The sequence below is a fragment of the Zeus faber genome (assembly GCF_960531495.2).
Source record: "Zeus faber genome assembly, chromosome: 7".
NCBI lineage: Eukaryota > Metazoa > Chordata > Actinopteri > Zeiformes > Zeidae > Zeus > Zeus faber.
In genome coordinates, this window is record NC_137203.1 from 969,130 (window position 1) to 986,314 (window position 17,185).

Consider the following 17,185-nt stretch of genomic DNA (forward strand, 5'->3'; position numbering starts at 1 on the left):
TATGACATATGATTATATATGATATGTTGAGTAATTTGTATGAAGACAGTAAACAATGATAAAACAAAGTGAAGTCGCTGATCATGAATCTTTTGAGAAGCTTCACATCTGATGTTTATTCAAATCATATTTCATATTTTTGTTCAATGTTCGTGACGTTTGAACGCGTCGTTGCTAAACGTGTTTTGATCTCAGTATTTACCGTCAACCTGAAAGGACCCATCAGCAACGAACCGCGTTGCATTGTGGGAGATGTGGATCGTTTTCATATTTGTTCTGATTATTGATGAATATATTGATATGCTTCATGTCCGACATAAGTTTTATCTTCTCCGATGGATAAAAACACAACAACACACACTCCGATCCCAGAAGTGACCTGGCGCGGTGCATCATGGGTAACGTTATGCTAACGACGCCCTGACGTCACAGCTGAAGATTGGCACTCAGAGCCGGTAACGGAGCCGTGCACTGCGTGCGGCGAACGGCGGAGCGTCCCGCTGACCGGTACAGGTGAGGAGGCCAGGGGACCGGGACCGGGACCGGGACCGGGAGCGGCGACAGGGCGCAGCTGGCCCGGTTAGCCTGTTAGCTGGGTTAGGGTACGTCCGCCACGCGTTCTCTCCGTCACTGAGTGGACTGAACGTTGAGGAGTCACGTGGTTGCGGTGCTTTTCGAGTCATGACGTCATGTAGAATGTGACGAAGGGTCATTTCGTGGTGTTTTCTTGGCTCAGCAGCGTAATGACGGCAGAGCAGGAAGCAGGAGCCTGACCCTCCCTCAGGCTACTAGTTATATGTTGTGAAGCAATGAAAAGCATGATGTATGCAATCATTGCATTTTATTATTATTATTATTAATAATAATAATATTATAATAATTATTATTATTACCACGTTTTTATCACCACTTCAACCTCAAACGTGAAGTATTTTTATACACAAACGATATGACGCGAACGACGACAACCCGGAAGTGATGTGGAGGGAGCGTCGAGCCTGCTCTACTGCGCATGTCTGATATTTCGTGTCGCGTTCCGCGCTGAACGAAGCGAAGACGTTGAGATAAAAGCTTCGAAAGGATCGATATAAAAGTTGATAAATCATTGATCGGTCAGTTAACAGGTTGATGTGTCGAATGTGTAATTCAGTTAGAATACTGCGGACAATGTCTTGAAATACTCTGAGGAAGTTTTAATGTCGCTGCTTCCAGGGCGATGAAGCCAACTCCTTGTTTTCAATGTGACCGTGTTTGAAAGGTTCTCGTACGATGCAGCTTGAGCTTGATTCATGTTCAGCTCTCACTGACACAGTAGTGAAGAAAGTACAGTTCACCAACAACACCGCTGAGGTGGAGCCATAAGTCACTCTTCTTCTTCCTCCTCTCCACCCGGCTCACTTCCCCACTAACTCTAATGCTATAAAACAGTTCAATGGTGCAGCTCTTCTAGACTTTCCAAAACGTATCGGTCCCAATGGATCAAGTTGTGATAGTGAAGCAGGTCGTTTTGAGGAGGTTGTGACGCTCAAAATAAAACCATCCACCATTTTACACTCAAGATTCAAGAGCTTTTTTCGTCACATACATATACATACTTTCATACATATATGCAGTGAAATGTAATACTCTGTTTCCCATGATCTTTTTGGACTTTGTCGGGCCCGGTTATAATTTGACGATTTGACCACTATGTCAAACTGGCTTCAGAGCCCGGTGCTGTTCCAGGACTCTTGACAGAAGAAGCTCTCAACCAATCAGACCTGCTCTCACTGACTCACAAACTCACCAGCTGTTCAACCGGAGCCTACAGCTCCACCCGCTCCCAGCCCCACCGGTTGACACCGTCAGGCACCGATCTGCTACGGGAAATTATCCATATCACTGTGACGAAGACCAGGAGTTCTCAAAGGCAAAACCTTTATTTGGAAATGAGTTTTAATTTCAATTTAAGTGTGATGGTCAATCAGGATCCACGACTAGTTCACGGCTGAAAAAGGACAAATGAACATTCCTGGACGTTCACTGTGGAACTTTTGAGTGATTTGGTGCATTTCTGAGCTGGTGGTTTCTTTTCTCACAGGGCTTAGCTCATACACATGAACTCCAAACATGTCCACAAATACAGTTCATATGGGAGTTGCACTGTAGTGAGAGCGGCACGTTGTGCAGCTGGTAGCAGGTAGGAGGCAGGAGCACATGAAGGAGTGAGTGGAGACGAGGACGCAACAGTGAAACCACTCCTTTGTTTTCACAACTCATGGCTGCAGACCAACAATACATTGAAATTGTTGTTTTGTAATATTATTTATATATATGTATATATTTATATAAAACCAACAAGTTCATTCAATTCAGAATTTAGCTTGAAGCCTGTTTCTGTCTCTACTTGGACACAGGGTTGTGTGTGTGTGTGTGTGTGTGTGTGTGTGTGTGTGTGTGTGTGTGTGTGTGTGTGTAGCATGTCTGTCTCACTCTCTGAGCAGAGAGACAGGATCCAGCGACAGATCCAGGAGCTGGAAAACAGCCTGGGAGGTGCAGCTGGAGACTTGGAGCTGTTGGACTCCTCCTCAGGTACCTGTCTGTCTGCCCACGTGTTTCTGTCTATCCAACTGTCTTCCTACCTGTCTGTCTGCATGCCTGTCTGTTTGTTTGTCTCACTGTAACCTGTGTTTCTCTCCCAGATGAAGGATCAGATGAGGATGTGTGTCTCGTGGAGTCGAGCCAGGTGAGCACACAAACACAAACACACACACACTTGATGTACTTGTGGCACGGTGGTGCAGGGCATTGTACTGCTGCCTCACACCAGCAATGGACACCTGGTACCAGGTCCCCGGGCGGCAACCAACGCTGCCCCCCCAGAGGAAGCACAAGCCAGGATGGTTCAATGCAGAGGAAGCGTTTCACCAGCACCACCCAAAGTGTGTGTGTGTGTGTGTGTGTGTGTGTCTGTGGTGGGTTGTGTGATAATTAAAGATTTTTCTTCTTCTTCTACTTTACTGTGTACTCTGACAAAGTACCTTGTGATCGGCACTATCTGATAAACACCCTGTCTCACCCCAGGCCACGCCCAGCCTGGCGGCTCAGAGGGATCGGGTCCAGGAGGAAGTTCTGCAGCTGGAGCGGGCTCTGACCTCCCACAATGCCGAGCTTCTGTTAGAGGACGACAGCAGCAGCAGCAGCGCTGAGGTTTGAGACCAGGCTTCTGATTGGCCGCTGCGCCGCGGAGCGTGCTTCATGTTCAGGAAACATTCAAACCGTTTTAACACCAGAGCTTTGACACCCCTGCTTCAATAAGCTGTACTCCATGTCTTTCTGTCTTCTGATTGCTCTAGTCTGTCTCTTTCCCTGTCTCTCTGCCTGCCTGTGTCTTTGCCCGTCTGTCCTCCAGAGCTGTAGTGAGCTGTCGCTCCCTCAGACCGCAGAGTCCTCCCTCCAGCTGAACCTGGTCTACCAGCAGGTGCTGTTGGACCTCCTGCAGCACCTGAACCAGCTGCTGGCTGAGAACCACCAGGCACAGGTTTGAGTTCCTCCCAGCACCAACACATCACACACTGTTGCGCCCTCCTAGCACTAATGTGTAGATAGGCAGGCAGGCAGACAGGCAGACAGGCAGACAGACAGATGGACAGACAGGCAGAAGACACAGACAGATAGACTTTGCATCAACATCATCAGCTGGTTCGACTGGTTGACTCAGGCCAGATCACCCTCGTTACGCCATGTGCACGCTCTACCACAGAGCACGAGCATCGTTGAGGCGTCACCGTGGAGATGTGGCTGCGATATTCTCCTGAATGACAGGGGGCGCTGTGCACAAACCACCGTGGGAAACTGAACCGAACTGAACTGAGCTGAGCTGCTGTAAACATTACAAAGACGTCCTGAGAGAAGGATCTGACCAACAACATGAAGAGAAAATGTGTGTTTATCTCTTGTATCCGTGCAGGGCTTTCATGTATAGGCTGCATGAAGCTGTGTTCTTCATTGTGTGTGTGCATATGTTTATGTGATTACATGGATTTAGATATATTGTTACATTACTACCTCCTAGTACTAATGTTTACTGTTACCACCTCCTAGTAGTAATGTGTACTGTTACCACCTCCTAGTATTAATGTGTACTGTTACTACTACCTAGTATTCATGTGTACTGTTACTTTCTCCTAGTACTAATGTGTACTGTTACTACCTCCTAGTACTAATGTGTACTGTTACTACCAAGATTCAAGATGTTTATGTATCACATACATATGTTCATACATACTGTATATGCAATGAAATGTCATTGCAATGCACCCGGAGATTATGCATAATCGTTACTAAACTGACACAATAGCTAAACTAATTACTAACAAACGAACTAAGTGGACTTATAGATAGATATAATCCTTGATCAGCCTCTCAAAGCACTTCATGACCACCGAGGTGAGGGCCACCGGACGGTAGTCATTCAGGCAGGTTGGAGAGGCGATCTTTGGGACAGGAACGACGGTGGACCTCTTGAAGCAGGACGGGACCACTGATTCGTCAGGGAGGCGTTAAATTTTTTTTTTTTTTTTTTTTTTTTTTGAGAACCACCACCAACCCCCTCTTTGGAGAACTATTTATCATCTCTAGGTCGTCCTCTGACGAGCCTTCCATCGTTGTTTCCAGTCATCCTGGTTCTCCATACATCTGGCCAGCTTGTTGGTGCTTTGTGCTCCCGCATCATTCTTGAGTACATCCAGAAGAAGAAGAAGAAGAAACAGTCTTTATTAGTCACACAACACACCACACTACAACACATGCTTGCACACACACACACATGCACATGCTTTTGATGGTGCCGGTGAAATGGTTCCTCTGCATTGAACCATCCTGGCTTGTCCTTCCTCCGGGGGCACAGCCAGGAGCAGTGGGCAGCGTACGTGGACGCGCCCGGGGACCAGGTGATAAGTGTCCATCGCTGGTCAGACCATGATGGGAGCATGTTTTGGGTGGGGGTCCTTACTGACGTGAGGTGGAGGAAACCCTATGTGAGCACGGGGAGAACATGCAAACTCCACACAGAAAGGCTCCTATTTGGGAGATAACCCACCGGAGCACGGTGCCAACAGCGCCCCAGGCGGGAATCAAACCCAGGACCTTCTTGCTGTGAGGCAGCAGTGCAATGCACTGCGCCACCGTGCCACCATCCACATATATTAAAGTGGGACGTCCTCGTGACCGGTGCCCATGTGTTGGCTCCCACAGTACCAGTTTGCTGGCTGGCAGCTCCTGGTGTCTTTGGCAGTGTCCTGCTAGTCATCCCATCATGTTAGGTCTATAAACAACTGATCACTTCTCCAAGAGGGAGAATCACCACAGGTGAGACAAATAAACATAGAAACAAACAACATTTACACAAAAACATCAACATGAGACAACAACATGTGTTGAAAAACAGTGAATCAGGTCGAGGAAAAGTGGAACTACAACTGGTCACATGACCTCTTCCTGCCATAGTTATGACAGTAAATGAGGGAGAAAAGGAGAAGGATGCAACCAGGAGGGTGGTGGGTGGGTGTGTGTGTGTGTGTGTGTGCTCACAGCGTAATGGGAGTTACTAGTACCACCAAGTACTAATGTGTTCTGTTACCCAGTGTTCTGGTACTACCACAGAGTACTAATGTGTTCTGGTACTAATGGTTTCCGTCACTGTGTAGAAGGAGCTGCTGCCCCAGATGTCTGGACCAATCAGAGAGGCCTCCAGGGAGCCGGCCCTCCCCTCATCATACCAGCAGCCAATAAGGATGTACCTGGGCCGCTTCCTCAAGCCCTACTTCAAGGACAAGCTCACTGGACTGGTAAGCCCCTCCCCCTGACCCAACAAGGCCGCCTGGCGCAGTCCCTCTGACCAATCAGCTGCTGGTTCTGTCTCAGGGTCCTCCGGCCAATCAGGAGACTAAGGACCGGTCCAGTAAGATGACCTGCACCCTGGATGACAAGAGGCTCAAGATGAAGAGATGTGAGACAGCTGTCTGCCGGCCTGCCTGTCCCTCTGTCTATCGGTCTAATTTTCCACTGCATGGAACCAGCTCAACTCGACTCGTCTCGCCTTTTTTGGTTCCATCGGGCAGAAGTTGTGGATAGTACCTGGTAGTTTTTGTGTCACCTCCGTCCAGATTCCCAGCGCGCTGAGGCGATGCAAGAGGTGACGTGAAAACACTGCAGCTGATTGGTCAGAGGATGGTCACAGTGTCATAACACCCTGTTACACACATCTATGATGTGTGCAGAAAGGCTAGTTATCCTCCTCAGGGTCTTTAAAATCAAAGCATGCCAAGAAAAACAGAAAAGCTTATCCAGCCACACACTGAGAATCAAGAACACCATCCCGCGTCATAGCGTCGCTATGGATACGATCTGCAGCGGAAAACTGAGCAGCTGGTACCGCAAGGTGCAGTGGAGCTGGTTCCATGCAGTGGAAAAGCGCCATAATCGTCTGTCTGCCTGTCTAACTCTCTGTTTGTGTCTGTCTGCCTGCTCAACCCTCCTCGCATGTAACTTCCTGTTTTGTCTGCCGGTTCCTCTCTGGTGTGTCACTTCCTGTTTTGTCTGCCGGTTCCTCTCTGGTATGTCACTTCCTGTTTCCTCTGCCACTTCCTGTCCAGGGGAGGGCTGGCAGAAGACCCTCCTGATTCACGCTGTTTCCCGGGACAACCTGAAGAGACTGAGCCAGCCCAAGCTGTCCAAGTACATAAACTAGAAGTATACAAGTAGTACTAGAACTAGTATTTATGTAGTAATATCTATCAATGGTCATTGTGTGTGTGTGTGTGTGTGTGTGTGTGTGTGTGTGTGTGTGTGTGTGTGTGTGTGTGTGTGTGTGTGTGTGTGTGTGTGTGTGTGTGTGTGTGTGTGTGTGTGTGTGTGTGTGTGTAGGATCGACTACCTGAGTCAGAAGTTTCCTTCAGCAGATGAAACTGAGAAGCAGCAGCTGACAGAGCAGATAAACAGGCTGGAGATCGACCTGCAGCAATTCCGGTACCTGTCTGTCTACAGGGTGGAGGGAAGGGGGAAGAAGAGGTAGAGTGAAGGGGGGAGGAGGAGGAAGGAGAAGTAAAGCAGAGGAGGAGGAGGAAGAGGAGGAGGAGGAAGGAGAGGTAGAGCAGAGGAAGGAGAGGTGGAGGAAGGAGAGGTAGAGCAGAGGAAGGAGAGGAGGAGGAAGGAGAGGAGGTGGAGGAAGGAGAGGTAGAGCAGAGGAAGGAGAGGAGGAGGAAGGAGAGGTAGAGCAGAGGAAGGAGAGGAGGAGGAAGAAGGAGAAGTAAAGCAGAGGAGGTGGAGGAAGGAGAGGTAGAGCAGAGGAAGGAGAGGAGGAGGAAGAAGGAGAAGTAAAGCAGAGGAGGTGGAGGAAGGAGAGGTAGAGCAGAGGAAGGAGAGGAGGAGGAAGGAGAGGAGGTGGAGGAAGGAGAGGTAGAGCAGAGGAAGGAGAGGAGGAGGAAGGAGAGGTAGAGCAGAGGAAGGAGAGGAGGAGGAAGAAGGAGAAGTAAAGCAGAGGAGGTGGAGGAAGGAGAGGTAGAGCAGAGGAAGGAGAGGAGGAGGAAGAAGGAGAAGTAAAGCAGAGGAGGTGGAGGAAGGAGAGGTAGAGCAGAGGAAGGAGAGGAGGAGGAAGGAGAGGAGGTGGAGGAAGGAGAGGTAGAGCAGAGGAAGGAGAGGAGGAGGAAGGAGAGGTAGAGCAGAGGAAGGAGAGGAGGAGGAAGAAGGAGAAGTAAAGCAGAGGAGGAGGAGGAAGGAGAGGTAGAGCAGAGGAATGAGAGGAGGAGGAGGAAGAAGGAGAAGTAAAGCAGAGGAGGAGGAGGAGGAAAGAGGAGGTGGAAGGAGAGGTAGAGCAGAGGAAGGAGAGGTAGAGCAGAGGAGGAGGAGGAGGAGGAGGAAGGAGAGGTAGAGCAGAGGAAGGAGAGGAGGAGGAGGAAGAAGGAGAAGTAAAGCAGAGGAGGAGGAAGGAGAGGTAGAGCAGAGGAAAGAGGAGGTGGAAGGAGAGGTAGAGCAGAGGAAGGAGAGGTAGAGCAGAGGAAGGAGAGGAGGAGGAGGAAGGAGAGGTAGAGCAGAGGAAAGAGAGGAGGAGGAGGAAGAAGGAGAAGTAAAGCAGAGGAGGAGGAGGAAGGAGAGGTAGAGCAGAGGAAGGAGAGGAGGAGGAAGAAGGAGAAGTAAAGCAGAGGAGGAGGAGGAGGAGGAAGGAGAGGTAGAGCAGAGGAAGGAGAGGAGGAGGAAGGAGAGGTAGAGCAGAGGAAGGAGAGGAGGAGGAAGGAGGAGAAGTACAGCAGAGGAGGAGGAGGAGGAGGAAGGAGAGGTAGAGCAGAGGAAGGAGAGGAGGAGGAAGGAGAGGTAGAGCAGAGGAAGGAGAGGAGGAGGAAGGAGGAGAAGTAAAGCAAGGAGGAGGAAGGAGAGGAGGAGGAGGAGGAAGGAGAGGTAGAGCAGAGGAAGGAGAGGAGGAGGAAGGAGAGGAGGTGGAGGAAGGAGAGGTAGAGCAGAGGAAGGAGAGGAGGAGGAAGGAGAGGTAGAGCAGAGGAAGGAGAGGAGGAGGAAGGAGAGGTAGAGCAGAGGAAGGAGAGGAGGAGGAAGGAGAGGTAGAGCAGAGGAAGGAGAGGAGGAGGAAGGAGAGGTAGAGCAGAGGAAGGAGAGGAGGAGGAGGAAGGAGCGATGGCGGCTGTACGTCATGTTTAGAGAGCTTGGTCTGGGTGGAGGTCCTCTCCATAGGACGTGGTCCTCCAGGCGCCATGTGATGTCTCGTTCTGATTGGTCAGGTCTCTGAAGGAGGAGGAGCTAACTGGAGACCAGTACGATGAGCACGACTGGCAGAAGATCTCCAATATAGATGTAAGTCTGCTACCTGTCTGTCCCTCTACCTGTCTGGCTCTTATTGGTTTTTCAGTGTTGATCTTTCTCCTCTCTCCTCCTCAGTTTGAAGGCACCAGGGAGGCAGAAGACCTCCGTCGCTTCTGGCAGAACTTCCTCCATCCCTCCATCAATAAGTCGAGCTGGAGCAAGGAGGAGGTGAAGCAGCTGGAGGAAGTGAGCAGGAGGCACCAGGAGAGAGACTGGCAGAAGATCGCTGAGGAGCTAGGGGTGAGGAGGAAATGCGGGAGGAGGTGGGGAACTGGGTAGGAGCTAGGGCTGAGGAGGAGGGGGTGAGGAGGAGGAGGGTAGGAGCTGGGGGTGAGGAGGAGATGGGGGAGGAGGTGGGGGGGTTGTCTGTTTCTCTCCCTGTGTGACGTTCTACCTGTCTCCCTCCCTGTGTCCTGTCTGTCTCTCTCGGGGACAGACAGGCAGGACAGCCTTCATGTGTCTCCAGACGTTCCAGCGTTTTGTGTCCAAGTCCCTGAAGAGAAGCGTGTGGACGAGTGACGAAGACGTTCAGCTGAGGGAGCTGGTGGAGAGCATGAGGATCGGAAACTTCATCCCCTACACCCAGAGTACTTAATAATGATATCAAAAGTATCATATAATATGATAACTACACACAGAGTACTTAATAATGATATCAAAAGTATCATATAATATGATAACTACACACAGAGTACTTAAGAATGATATCATAAGTATCATATAATATGATAACTACACCCAGAGTACTTAATAATGATATCAAAAGTATCATATAATATGATAACTACACACAGAGTACTTAAGAATGATATCATAAGTATCATATAATATGATAACTACACACAGAGTACTTTAATTTCATTAATTTCATTAATATGAAATAATACAGTGTTTCCCCTAGGATGGAGTATTATTTAGAATTTGAATACACATTACCTTTGGGACTTTTACTGAAGCCAAACATATCAAGCTGGATCTTCCAAACGTTGTTTACTTCACAGATATGCAGGCAGGGTCTCTCGTTCTGATTGGTCAGGTCTCTGAAGGAGGAGGAGCTCTTTCTGATTGGTCAGGCAGGGGCGGTCGCAGTGATTTGGAGGTCCCAGGCACAAGCTATTTGAGGCCCCTTCTCCACGTAACGTTTTGTTTGAAGGTTGGGGGGGACACACATGAAGCAGGGGCTCTGGGGGTCCTGCACCAGGCATTTAAACTCTTCATTTCCCGCATTCCGGTGAATTTTTAAACACCAATTTGTGCCTTTTCTGCATCAGTTGATGGTGGAAATGTCTTTATTCATGTAAAGGAAAAGACACAATTCAGGCACCGGGAGGCAATTCAAAATCGAATGGAACATAAAGCGGTTTGGCCCTCAGCGTTTGGTGTCACTTTGAAATATTTATTCTGCTGTAGATCAACTTTTCTCATTTGATAAGATCCGTGCTGAGTCACGCAAAGGATCGACTTCCTGTGGAAGCTACTCACCTCAGCCATAATGAATTTATTTAAGACCTTGGACTTTAACAGCTCATATGTGTTTCAGCGAGATTTCTGCTCATTTTCAAAACATCACACATTTCTGTGTTTTGGGGTGACTATTTGGAACAGTATACATCCCAACTATGTTATTTTAGCATAACCGATTAAAAGATTAACCAAATCTATTGTAATGAGACCTTGTTAAAGCTTAAATTAATTCTGGAAAAGAAAACCCTTCATCGTAGTGTGTGTGGGGGGATCATTTCAGTTGCCACAGAAGCTTCTGTGGTTGTATGAGCTCACAGTTCATATTTTGGGAAACGAAAAGAGCCAGTGCTGAAGGAAAAAGAGCCGCCCCTGCCGGAGGCATTGTTGCGGTTATGAGTAATGTAATGCGGCTTTTCAAAATAAAAGTCCTCTGCTTCATTCATGTTTTTATTGGGGGGGTAAATGCACATGTACTACATATTGAGAGGGACGTACTCACTCTGCCTGTCTGTCTGTCAGCTACTTGATGGATGTCCTGTCTCTCTCTCAGTCAGTTACTTTATGGAGGGCCGTGACCCAGCACAGCTGATGTACCGCTGGACCTCGGTCCTGGATCCATCTCTCCGCCGCGGCCCCTGGTCCAAGAAGGAGGACCAGGTTGGTAGACAGTCAGTTAGATAGTTAGTCAATGAGATAGTTATTCAGTTATTCAGTTAGTCAGATAGTCAGACTGACAGATAGTCATTTAGATAGATAGTAAGATAGGTATTCAGTTAGTCCATTATATAGTTATTCAGTAAGCCAGATAGTTATTCAGTTAGATAGTTATTCAGTTAGTCAGATAGTTATTCAGTTAGTCAGTTAGTCAGTAAGATAGTTATTTGGTTAGTCAGTAAGATAGTTATTCAGTTAGAAAGTTATTCAGTTAGATAGTTAGATAGTAAAATAGTTATTCAGTTAGTCAGATAGTTAGTCAGTCAGATAGTTATTCAGTTAGTCAGTTAGATAGTCATTCAGATAGTCACTTGGTCAGTTAGTTAGTCACATAGTCAATTGGTCAGTCAGTCAGATAGTCATGTAGGCACTTGGTAAGTTAGTTAGTCGGTCAGTTAGTCAGTGAGTCAGCTGGATAGTCAGTAGTGTTTAGATGGTGATTATTCTGGAAACACAATTCCAGAATCCCATTTTTAACATTGACTGTTTGACATTATGTTAGTCAATGAAGTCTCTCTTTCTCCAGCTGTTGCTTCGCGCCATCGCTCATCATGGAGCGAAGAATTGGTGGAAAATCAGGATGGAAGTTCCAGGACGAACTGATGGAGCCTGCAGGGACAGGTGAGAGAGAGAGAGCTGAACTCTGATTGGTTGTGAGCGAGACAGGTGGGAGACAGTGAGCTGTAATTGGATTAAGAAAGACAGGTGAGCTCTGATTGGACGGTACCTCACGTATGTGTTTGCACACGCACAGGTACAATGACTGCCTGAGGGTGGGGCTAAGACGAGGAGCATTTGATGAAGAAGAGCGTCGGCTTCTGATAGATCTGATCGATAAGCATGGAGTCGGTGTGTACCATGCGACTGAACAGGAAGTACAATGTAATCTGGCGTAGCCACGCCTCCGTGTCAAACTAGCGGAGCTGTGGGGAACTTCTCCTCTAAACATCTAACATCTAAACTGACTATTGTGCTAAAAAAACTTCAGATTAAGTACCACCTGACTTACCAGGAAGCCCCACATGACTAGACAGGAACTAACGTGTGTGCGTGTGTGTGCGTGTGTGTGCGTGTGTGTGTGTGTGTGCGTGCACGCAGGTCGCTGGTCTCGCATTGCAGCAGAAATCCCAAATCGTAACGACGCTCAGTGTTTACGACAATGGAGGAAGATCAGTATGCAGGTAACACAGTACAGGTGTTTATTATTTTGGGTGTAGTTCCCTCCTCCTGACCACCCTGGGGGGGGGTGGTCCTTCAGCACCTGTATTTCGAGGACCAGTCTCTGACCTAGTGACGGAAGACACGCCCCCAGGAAGCAGTTCCGAGCTCACCTGGCGTCCCCATCGTCAAATCGGAGCTCACCTTCCAGGACCGCTTCATGCTTCCTGGGGCCATGTCCTCCATCTCTACAGAGAGTGGAGCAGGTGCAGAAGAAGCCCCCTGTGGTCAGGGGAAGGGAGCGAAAACCTGTTTCATTCATAACTGGTTTAACTGATCACTCTCCCTCTCTGTCGGTCTCTCTGTAGAAGTCCAAGAAACCAAAGCAGCGTGTGAAGGTTGAGCGTGTGAAGGTTCAGCGTGTGAAGGTTGAGCGTGTGAAGGTTCAGCGTGTGAAGGTTCAGCGTGTGAAGGTTCAGCGCGGCAGGAAGAAACGCATCAAAGACGAAAGCAGCAGCGAAGAAGAGGAGGAGCAGCCAGAGTACATGGAGAGTGACGATGAGGAGAAGGAGAATGAGAGGAAGAGAGGGGAGGAGGAGGAGAAAAGGGAAGAGGCCTCATACGTTGTCCCACCAATCGACACCTGGTGTCCGCCGCCGCGCTGCGTTTCTCTCAGACACCAGCTGGTGGCACCACCCTCCTTCGGCCCCGCCCAGAAGGGCCACAAGCTGTTCCGCTACACGCTGGTAGACTGTCATGGCCGCCAGCAGGACACGCTGCTGGCTCCCAGTCCCAGAGTGCTTTGCAGGGGGGAGGAGCGGAGTCCCACCGCCATGCTGCAGGTTTCCTGCAACGATCTACGCTCGCTGCTGCTGCGACTCGCTGCCTCCACCCACAGGAGGCCCCATCTGCCCTCCAGCTCCGCCCACGGGAAGCAGCAGTCTGCGCGCTACAGCAAAGACAACGAGCTGTCCCTGAACTACCAGCTGATGGCGGCGGTGACGCCCTGGATCGGAGAGCTGCTGGTCCCGGTGCAGAACTGCGGCGGCGCCACCGGGGCCGATGTCCTGCGCCGCAGGGGACAGGACGTGCAGCTCGGCAGCACCCCCATCTTCCTGCTTCTCCTTCGGGTCCTCAATGTGGACACGCCGGGCTGTAAGGAGGTCATCGAGGCGAGGAACAGGAAGTGTCGGCCACCGCCCCCCTGCCAGCCTCGCTTCAGTCAACAACCGAACAAACACCGGCAACTACGAGGGCGACCGGTTGCTTCGCCGTCTCAGCGGGCGCTGCAGCGGGGCTGGCCTCCTGCAGCGCCTCCTGCAGCGCCTCCTCAGGTGACTCCTTCCTCCTTCCCTTCACGCACCGTGTCCTTCCCCGCCCCCCTCCTGCCGGGCGCCATCCTGCCCCCCCATCGGGCTCCTTCTCCATTCTCTGCTCCTCCCTTCGGAGAACCGGCTCCTCCGCCAGCTTCCAGCTCCACCCCCCTCTCTACCGCTGGGAAGAAGGGTGGAGGAGGGCAGAAGCGGGAGCGGGAAGAACAGAGTCCCGGCTCGCAGGGCCGTGCGGACGGGCTCTCGGCCAATCAGGAGCCCGGACGCAAACGAATGAGGAGGCTGACGAAGAAAGCCAGAGATCTACAGGAAGCTGCTCAGGCCAAGGTAGCTCCCTGCGGGGTCAAAGGTCATGGCCTGCGCTGCCTATCAGCTCCATCTCAACCAGAGGAGGTGGAGGCAGCTGTAGCTTCAAAGCAACTGTGTGTGTGTGTGTGTGTGTGTGTGTGTGTGTGTGTGTGTGTGTGTGTGTGTGTGTGTGTGTGTGTGTGTGTGTGTGTGTGTGTGTGTGTGTGTGTGTGTGTGTGTGTGTGTGTGTGTGTAGTAGAGGGATGACGGATGCTCTTTCTGGCTTTCTTGTCATCTTTTGATTCCGAAGATGAAGAAACAATATGTCCTCTTCCTGTCTGTCTGTCTTTCTTATCCAACCAACTGTCTCTCTTATCCGTCTGTCTCTCCTGTCCAGCTGCCTGTCTCTCCTATCAGTCTGTCTGTCTCCTATCTAACTGTCTGTCTCTCCTGTCTGTCTTTCTCCTGTCTAACTGTCTGTCTCTCCTTGTCTTCTTCTCAGGCTAAATCCAAGATGAATCCTAAACCTCCTCCCAGTCAGAGACCTCAAACCTCCAAAATGCTCTCCACACAGGCTCCTCCCCCTCACATCCAATTGCTTCCTGGTCAGACAATGTGGATGATGACGCCCAACGGGCTGGTCTCATTGGGTGGAGCTCAGCCCCTCCCTCCTGGCACCCAGACGCCTCGTCGCCCGGTCAGTGTTGTTCTTCCCCAGTTAGCTCCGCCTCGAGGACGCTCGGCCAATCCGGTCCAAGCTTCCACTGGACCTTCATCATCCTCCGCCATACGTGCCATCCAACCGCGTCCAGCCTCCACCCTACCTGTCATCCAATCACAACCTGTCCTTTCTTCCTGTGCCCTGCCCTCGTCCCTTCCTGTGGTCCACTTCCTGCGGCCTGGCCCCCCGGCTGACCCCACCCCACAAGCTGACTCTTCTGCGCCCCCTCCTGTGAGGGTGGAGGGGCAGCCGTTTGACACAACGCTGCTGTTTCCGGAGCCCAGGGGGGTGGTGCAGCACTGGCTGGGGGGCCATGGAGGGGTGGAGCTAGGGGGGCTGGGCCTGGCCCTGCCATACCTTCCGCCCTGCGTCAGCACGCTGGACACGCTAAGCGCCCTGCTCCGAGCCAAGCGCTCCCTCACTGACTCCGCCCTCCAGCTGCTGGGAAGCTCCGCCCACTGCACCCCGGTCCCCACCCACTGCACCCCAGTCCCCGCCCACTCTACCCCAGTCCCCGCCCCCTCCCCCGAGCACGACTACACCAGCACCACCTCTGAGCAGCCAGGTACGCAGCAAGTACACGTCGAATGCAAAAGTTGCTTTGAAATGTCGTGAGATAAGAGTCGAAAGTCTCAGTCATGAAGTTGTACTTTGTTACTACACAGTCAGCTGTTTAGAAAGATGGCTTCCAAGATGGCGTCCCTCATGTGTCTTTCTGTGCAGATGACCTCTCAGATGGTGGCATTGCCGCCGTGCGTCGCCTGGTGGCCGAGCGGTTCGGCGTCAACCCCGCCTACCTGATGCTGAAAGCCCGCTTCCTGTCCTGCTTCACTGTTCCCGCCCTCCTGGCCACCATCCAGCCAACCAGGGAGCAGGAGGAGCAGGAGGAGCAGGAGGAGCAGGAGGAGCAGGAGGAGCAGGAGGAGCAGGAGGAGCAGGAGGAGCAGGAGGAGCAGGAGGAGCAGGAGGAGCAGGAGGAGCAGGAGGAGCTTCTGACAACACCCAGGCAGAGGAAGGTGAGTTGGGCCGTGAGGTGCACTCTGAGCCAGGTCACCTTGCTACCATGTTGGTTTACTGCAGGGGTCTCAAAGCACCGGCCCGGGGGCCAGATCTGGCCGTCGAGACAACTTGGTGTTAATTGTTGGATTAATTGTTCAATCCCCAAAATATTTTTTTTATTTTTCCCGTCTTTTAATTCAGAGCAACGAGCGAAGCCACCTTGTGCTCTGTGCAGTAGGAGTCACAACAACCGTCTGGATGTTGTTGTTGTTTTTATCATTGAATATTGTATTCAAGACCCTGTCATGTGTTATTATGATAAGTCGCAACTTGGATCCAGTCTGTTTATAGTTTATTATTCGAGTTCATTCCATTTGAATGAGGGCCCCCCCTGGGAGAGGTGGCCCCCAGGAGCCTCTGTGTTACTGTGTCCACACTCTCTGTTTCCAGGAGGTTTCTGTTTCCCAGAATGCCGTGCTGCTGCAGGAGGGGGCGGGGCCTCCAGCCAATCACTACTCTGGGATCGTCCTATGTGACCCATGACCTCAGACCAGTCCAGACCAGTAGAGTTCAGAGTCCAGGCTGCTTCCAGGCTGCTTCCAGGCTGCTTCCAGGCTGCTTCCTCAGTGAAGAATCCGTCTAATGTTCACAGTTCAGGAGGAACCTTGTTTTTCTCAAGTTTTTACTTCAAGTGTTTTTTTTCTGAAAGTTATTGTGAAGAATAAACAGTTTAATAATAAATGAAACAAATTGTAATAAAGATGAAGTTGATATAAGTAAACGATGCATTTTGATGTTTTTGTCATATTCATGTACAGGGAACAGTGTTGAGTTATTCAAAGTGAATTTTTGGAATGAACAACAGGGGGCATCCCTCTGGCTCCTGCTGCTCTTGCTGGACTCTGTTCCAGGACCTTCCTGCAGCTGTACTATAAATATTCTATCAATATACTGTAAATATACTATCAATATTCTATCAATATACTGTAAATATACTATCAATATTTTATCAATATACTATCAATATCCTGTAAGTATACTATCGGTATCCTGTGTGGGGGTCTCTTCCCACAGGTGAGGCTTTAGAGAGGGGGGCGGAGTCTTTCTGACCGTGCTGCTCCCACATGGCCAGAGTTGTATTGTCCGTTGGCAGTATGTGGCCCGCAGGCCACAATTATATGGACAGTACATCCATATATGTGAGGAGTCTTAATAATGGAGGTTAATAGTCGTCCTCTGGGGCGCAGGAGGCATGGCGTTCCTCTGCTTGCTGCTCACCAGCATCCGATCTCCTCTGTTAGACGAACAAAACATTTAAGAAGAACTCCCTGCCTCCAGGCAGGCAACCGCGCTGTCGTCCACGGCCGGTGCTTGACCACGCCCCTTTGTCCGCCACAGACTGTAAATATACTGTAAATATACGATCAAACTATCAATACGCTGTCAATACACAGTAAATATATGATCAATATACTGTAAATATGCTGTAAATATACCATCAATATACTATTAATATTTTGTAAATATACAGTAAATATACTATCAATATACTGTAAATACACTATCAATATACTATCAATATACTGTCAATAAACTATCAATATACTGATAATATACTATCAATAACCTATTAATAAATGATCAACCTCTTTCCATCTAA

The 17,185-nt window shown here is 49.9% G+C and overlaps 1 protein-coding gene across 1 annotated transcript; it reads left to right on the plus strand.

Moving 5' to 3' along the window:
* Positions 1-460: 460 nt before the first annotated feature.
* snapc4 (small nuclear RNA activating complex, polypeptide 4) lies at positions 461-16,281 on the plus strand. Its single transcript, XM_080004397.1, has 20 exons — positions 461-513; positions 2,459-2,571; positions 2,682-2,725; positions 3,064-3,189; positions 3,392-3,520; positions 5,688-5,828; positions 5,905-5,989; positions 6,636-6,717; positions 6,907-7,008; positions 8,769-8,841; positions 8,926-9,090; positions 9,287-9,437; positions 10,865-10,971; positions 11,555-11,649; positions 11,783-11,877; positions 12,127-12,209; positions 12,555-13,844; positions 14,308-15,091; positions 15,250-15,542; positions 15,976-16,281. Exons 2-20 carry the CDS (start codon positions 2,460-2,462, stop codon positions 16,066-16,068), a joined length of 4,050 nt encoding a protein of 1,349 aa, XP_079860523.1. The 5' UTR covers positions 461-513; position 2,459; the 3' UTR covers positions 16,069-16,281.
* The last annotated feature ends 904 nt before the right edge of the window (positions 16,282-17,185 follow it).

Bases quoted from the DNA above. Each gene is read 5' to 3' on its own strand.
- snapc4 (XM_080004397.1), top strand. From the start codon at position 2,460: ATGTCTGTCTCACTCTCTGAGCAGAGAGACAGGATCCAGCGACAGATC. The intron at 7,009-8,768 runs GTACCTGTCTGT...CTGATTGGTCAG, and splicing joins ATCGACCTGCAGCAATTCCG to GTCTCTGAAGGAGGAGGAGC. The intron at 13,845-14,307 runs GTAGCTCCCTGC...TCTTCTTCTCAG, and splicing joins AGGAAGCTGCTCAGGCCAAG to GCTAAATCCAAGATGAATCC.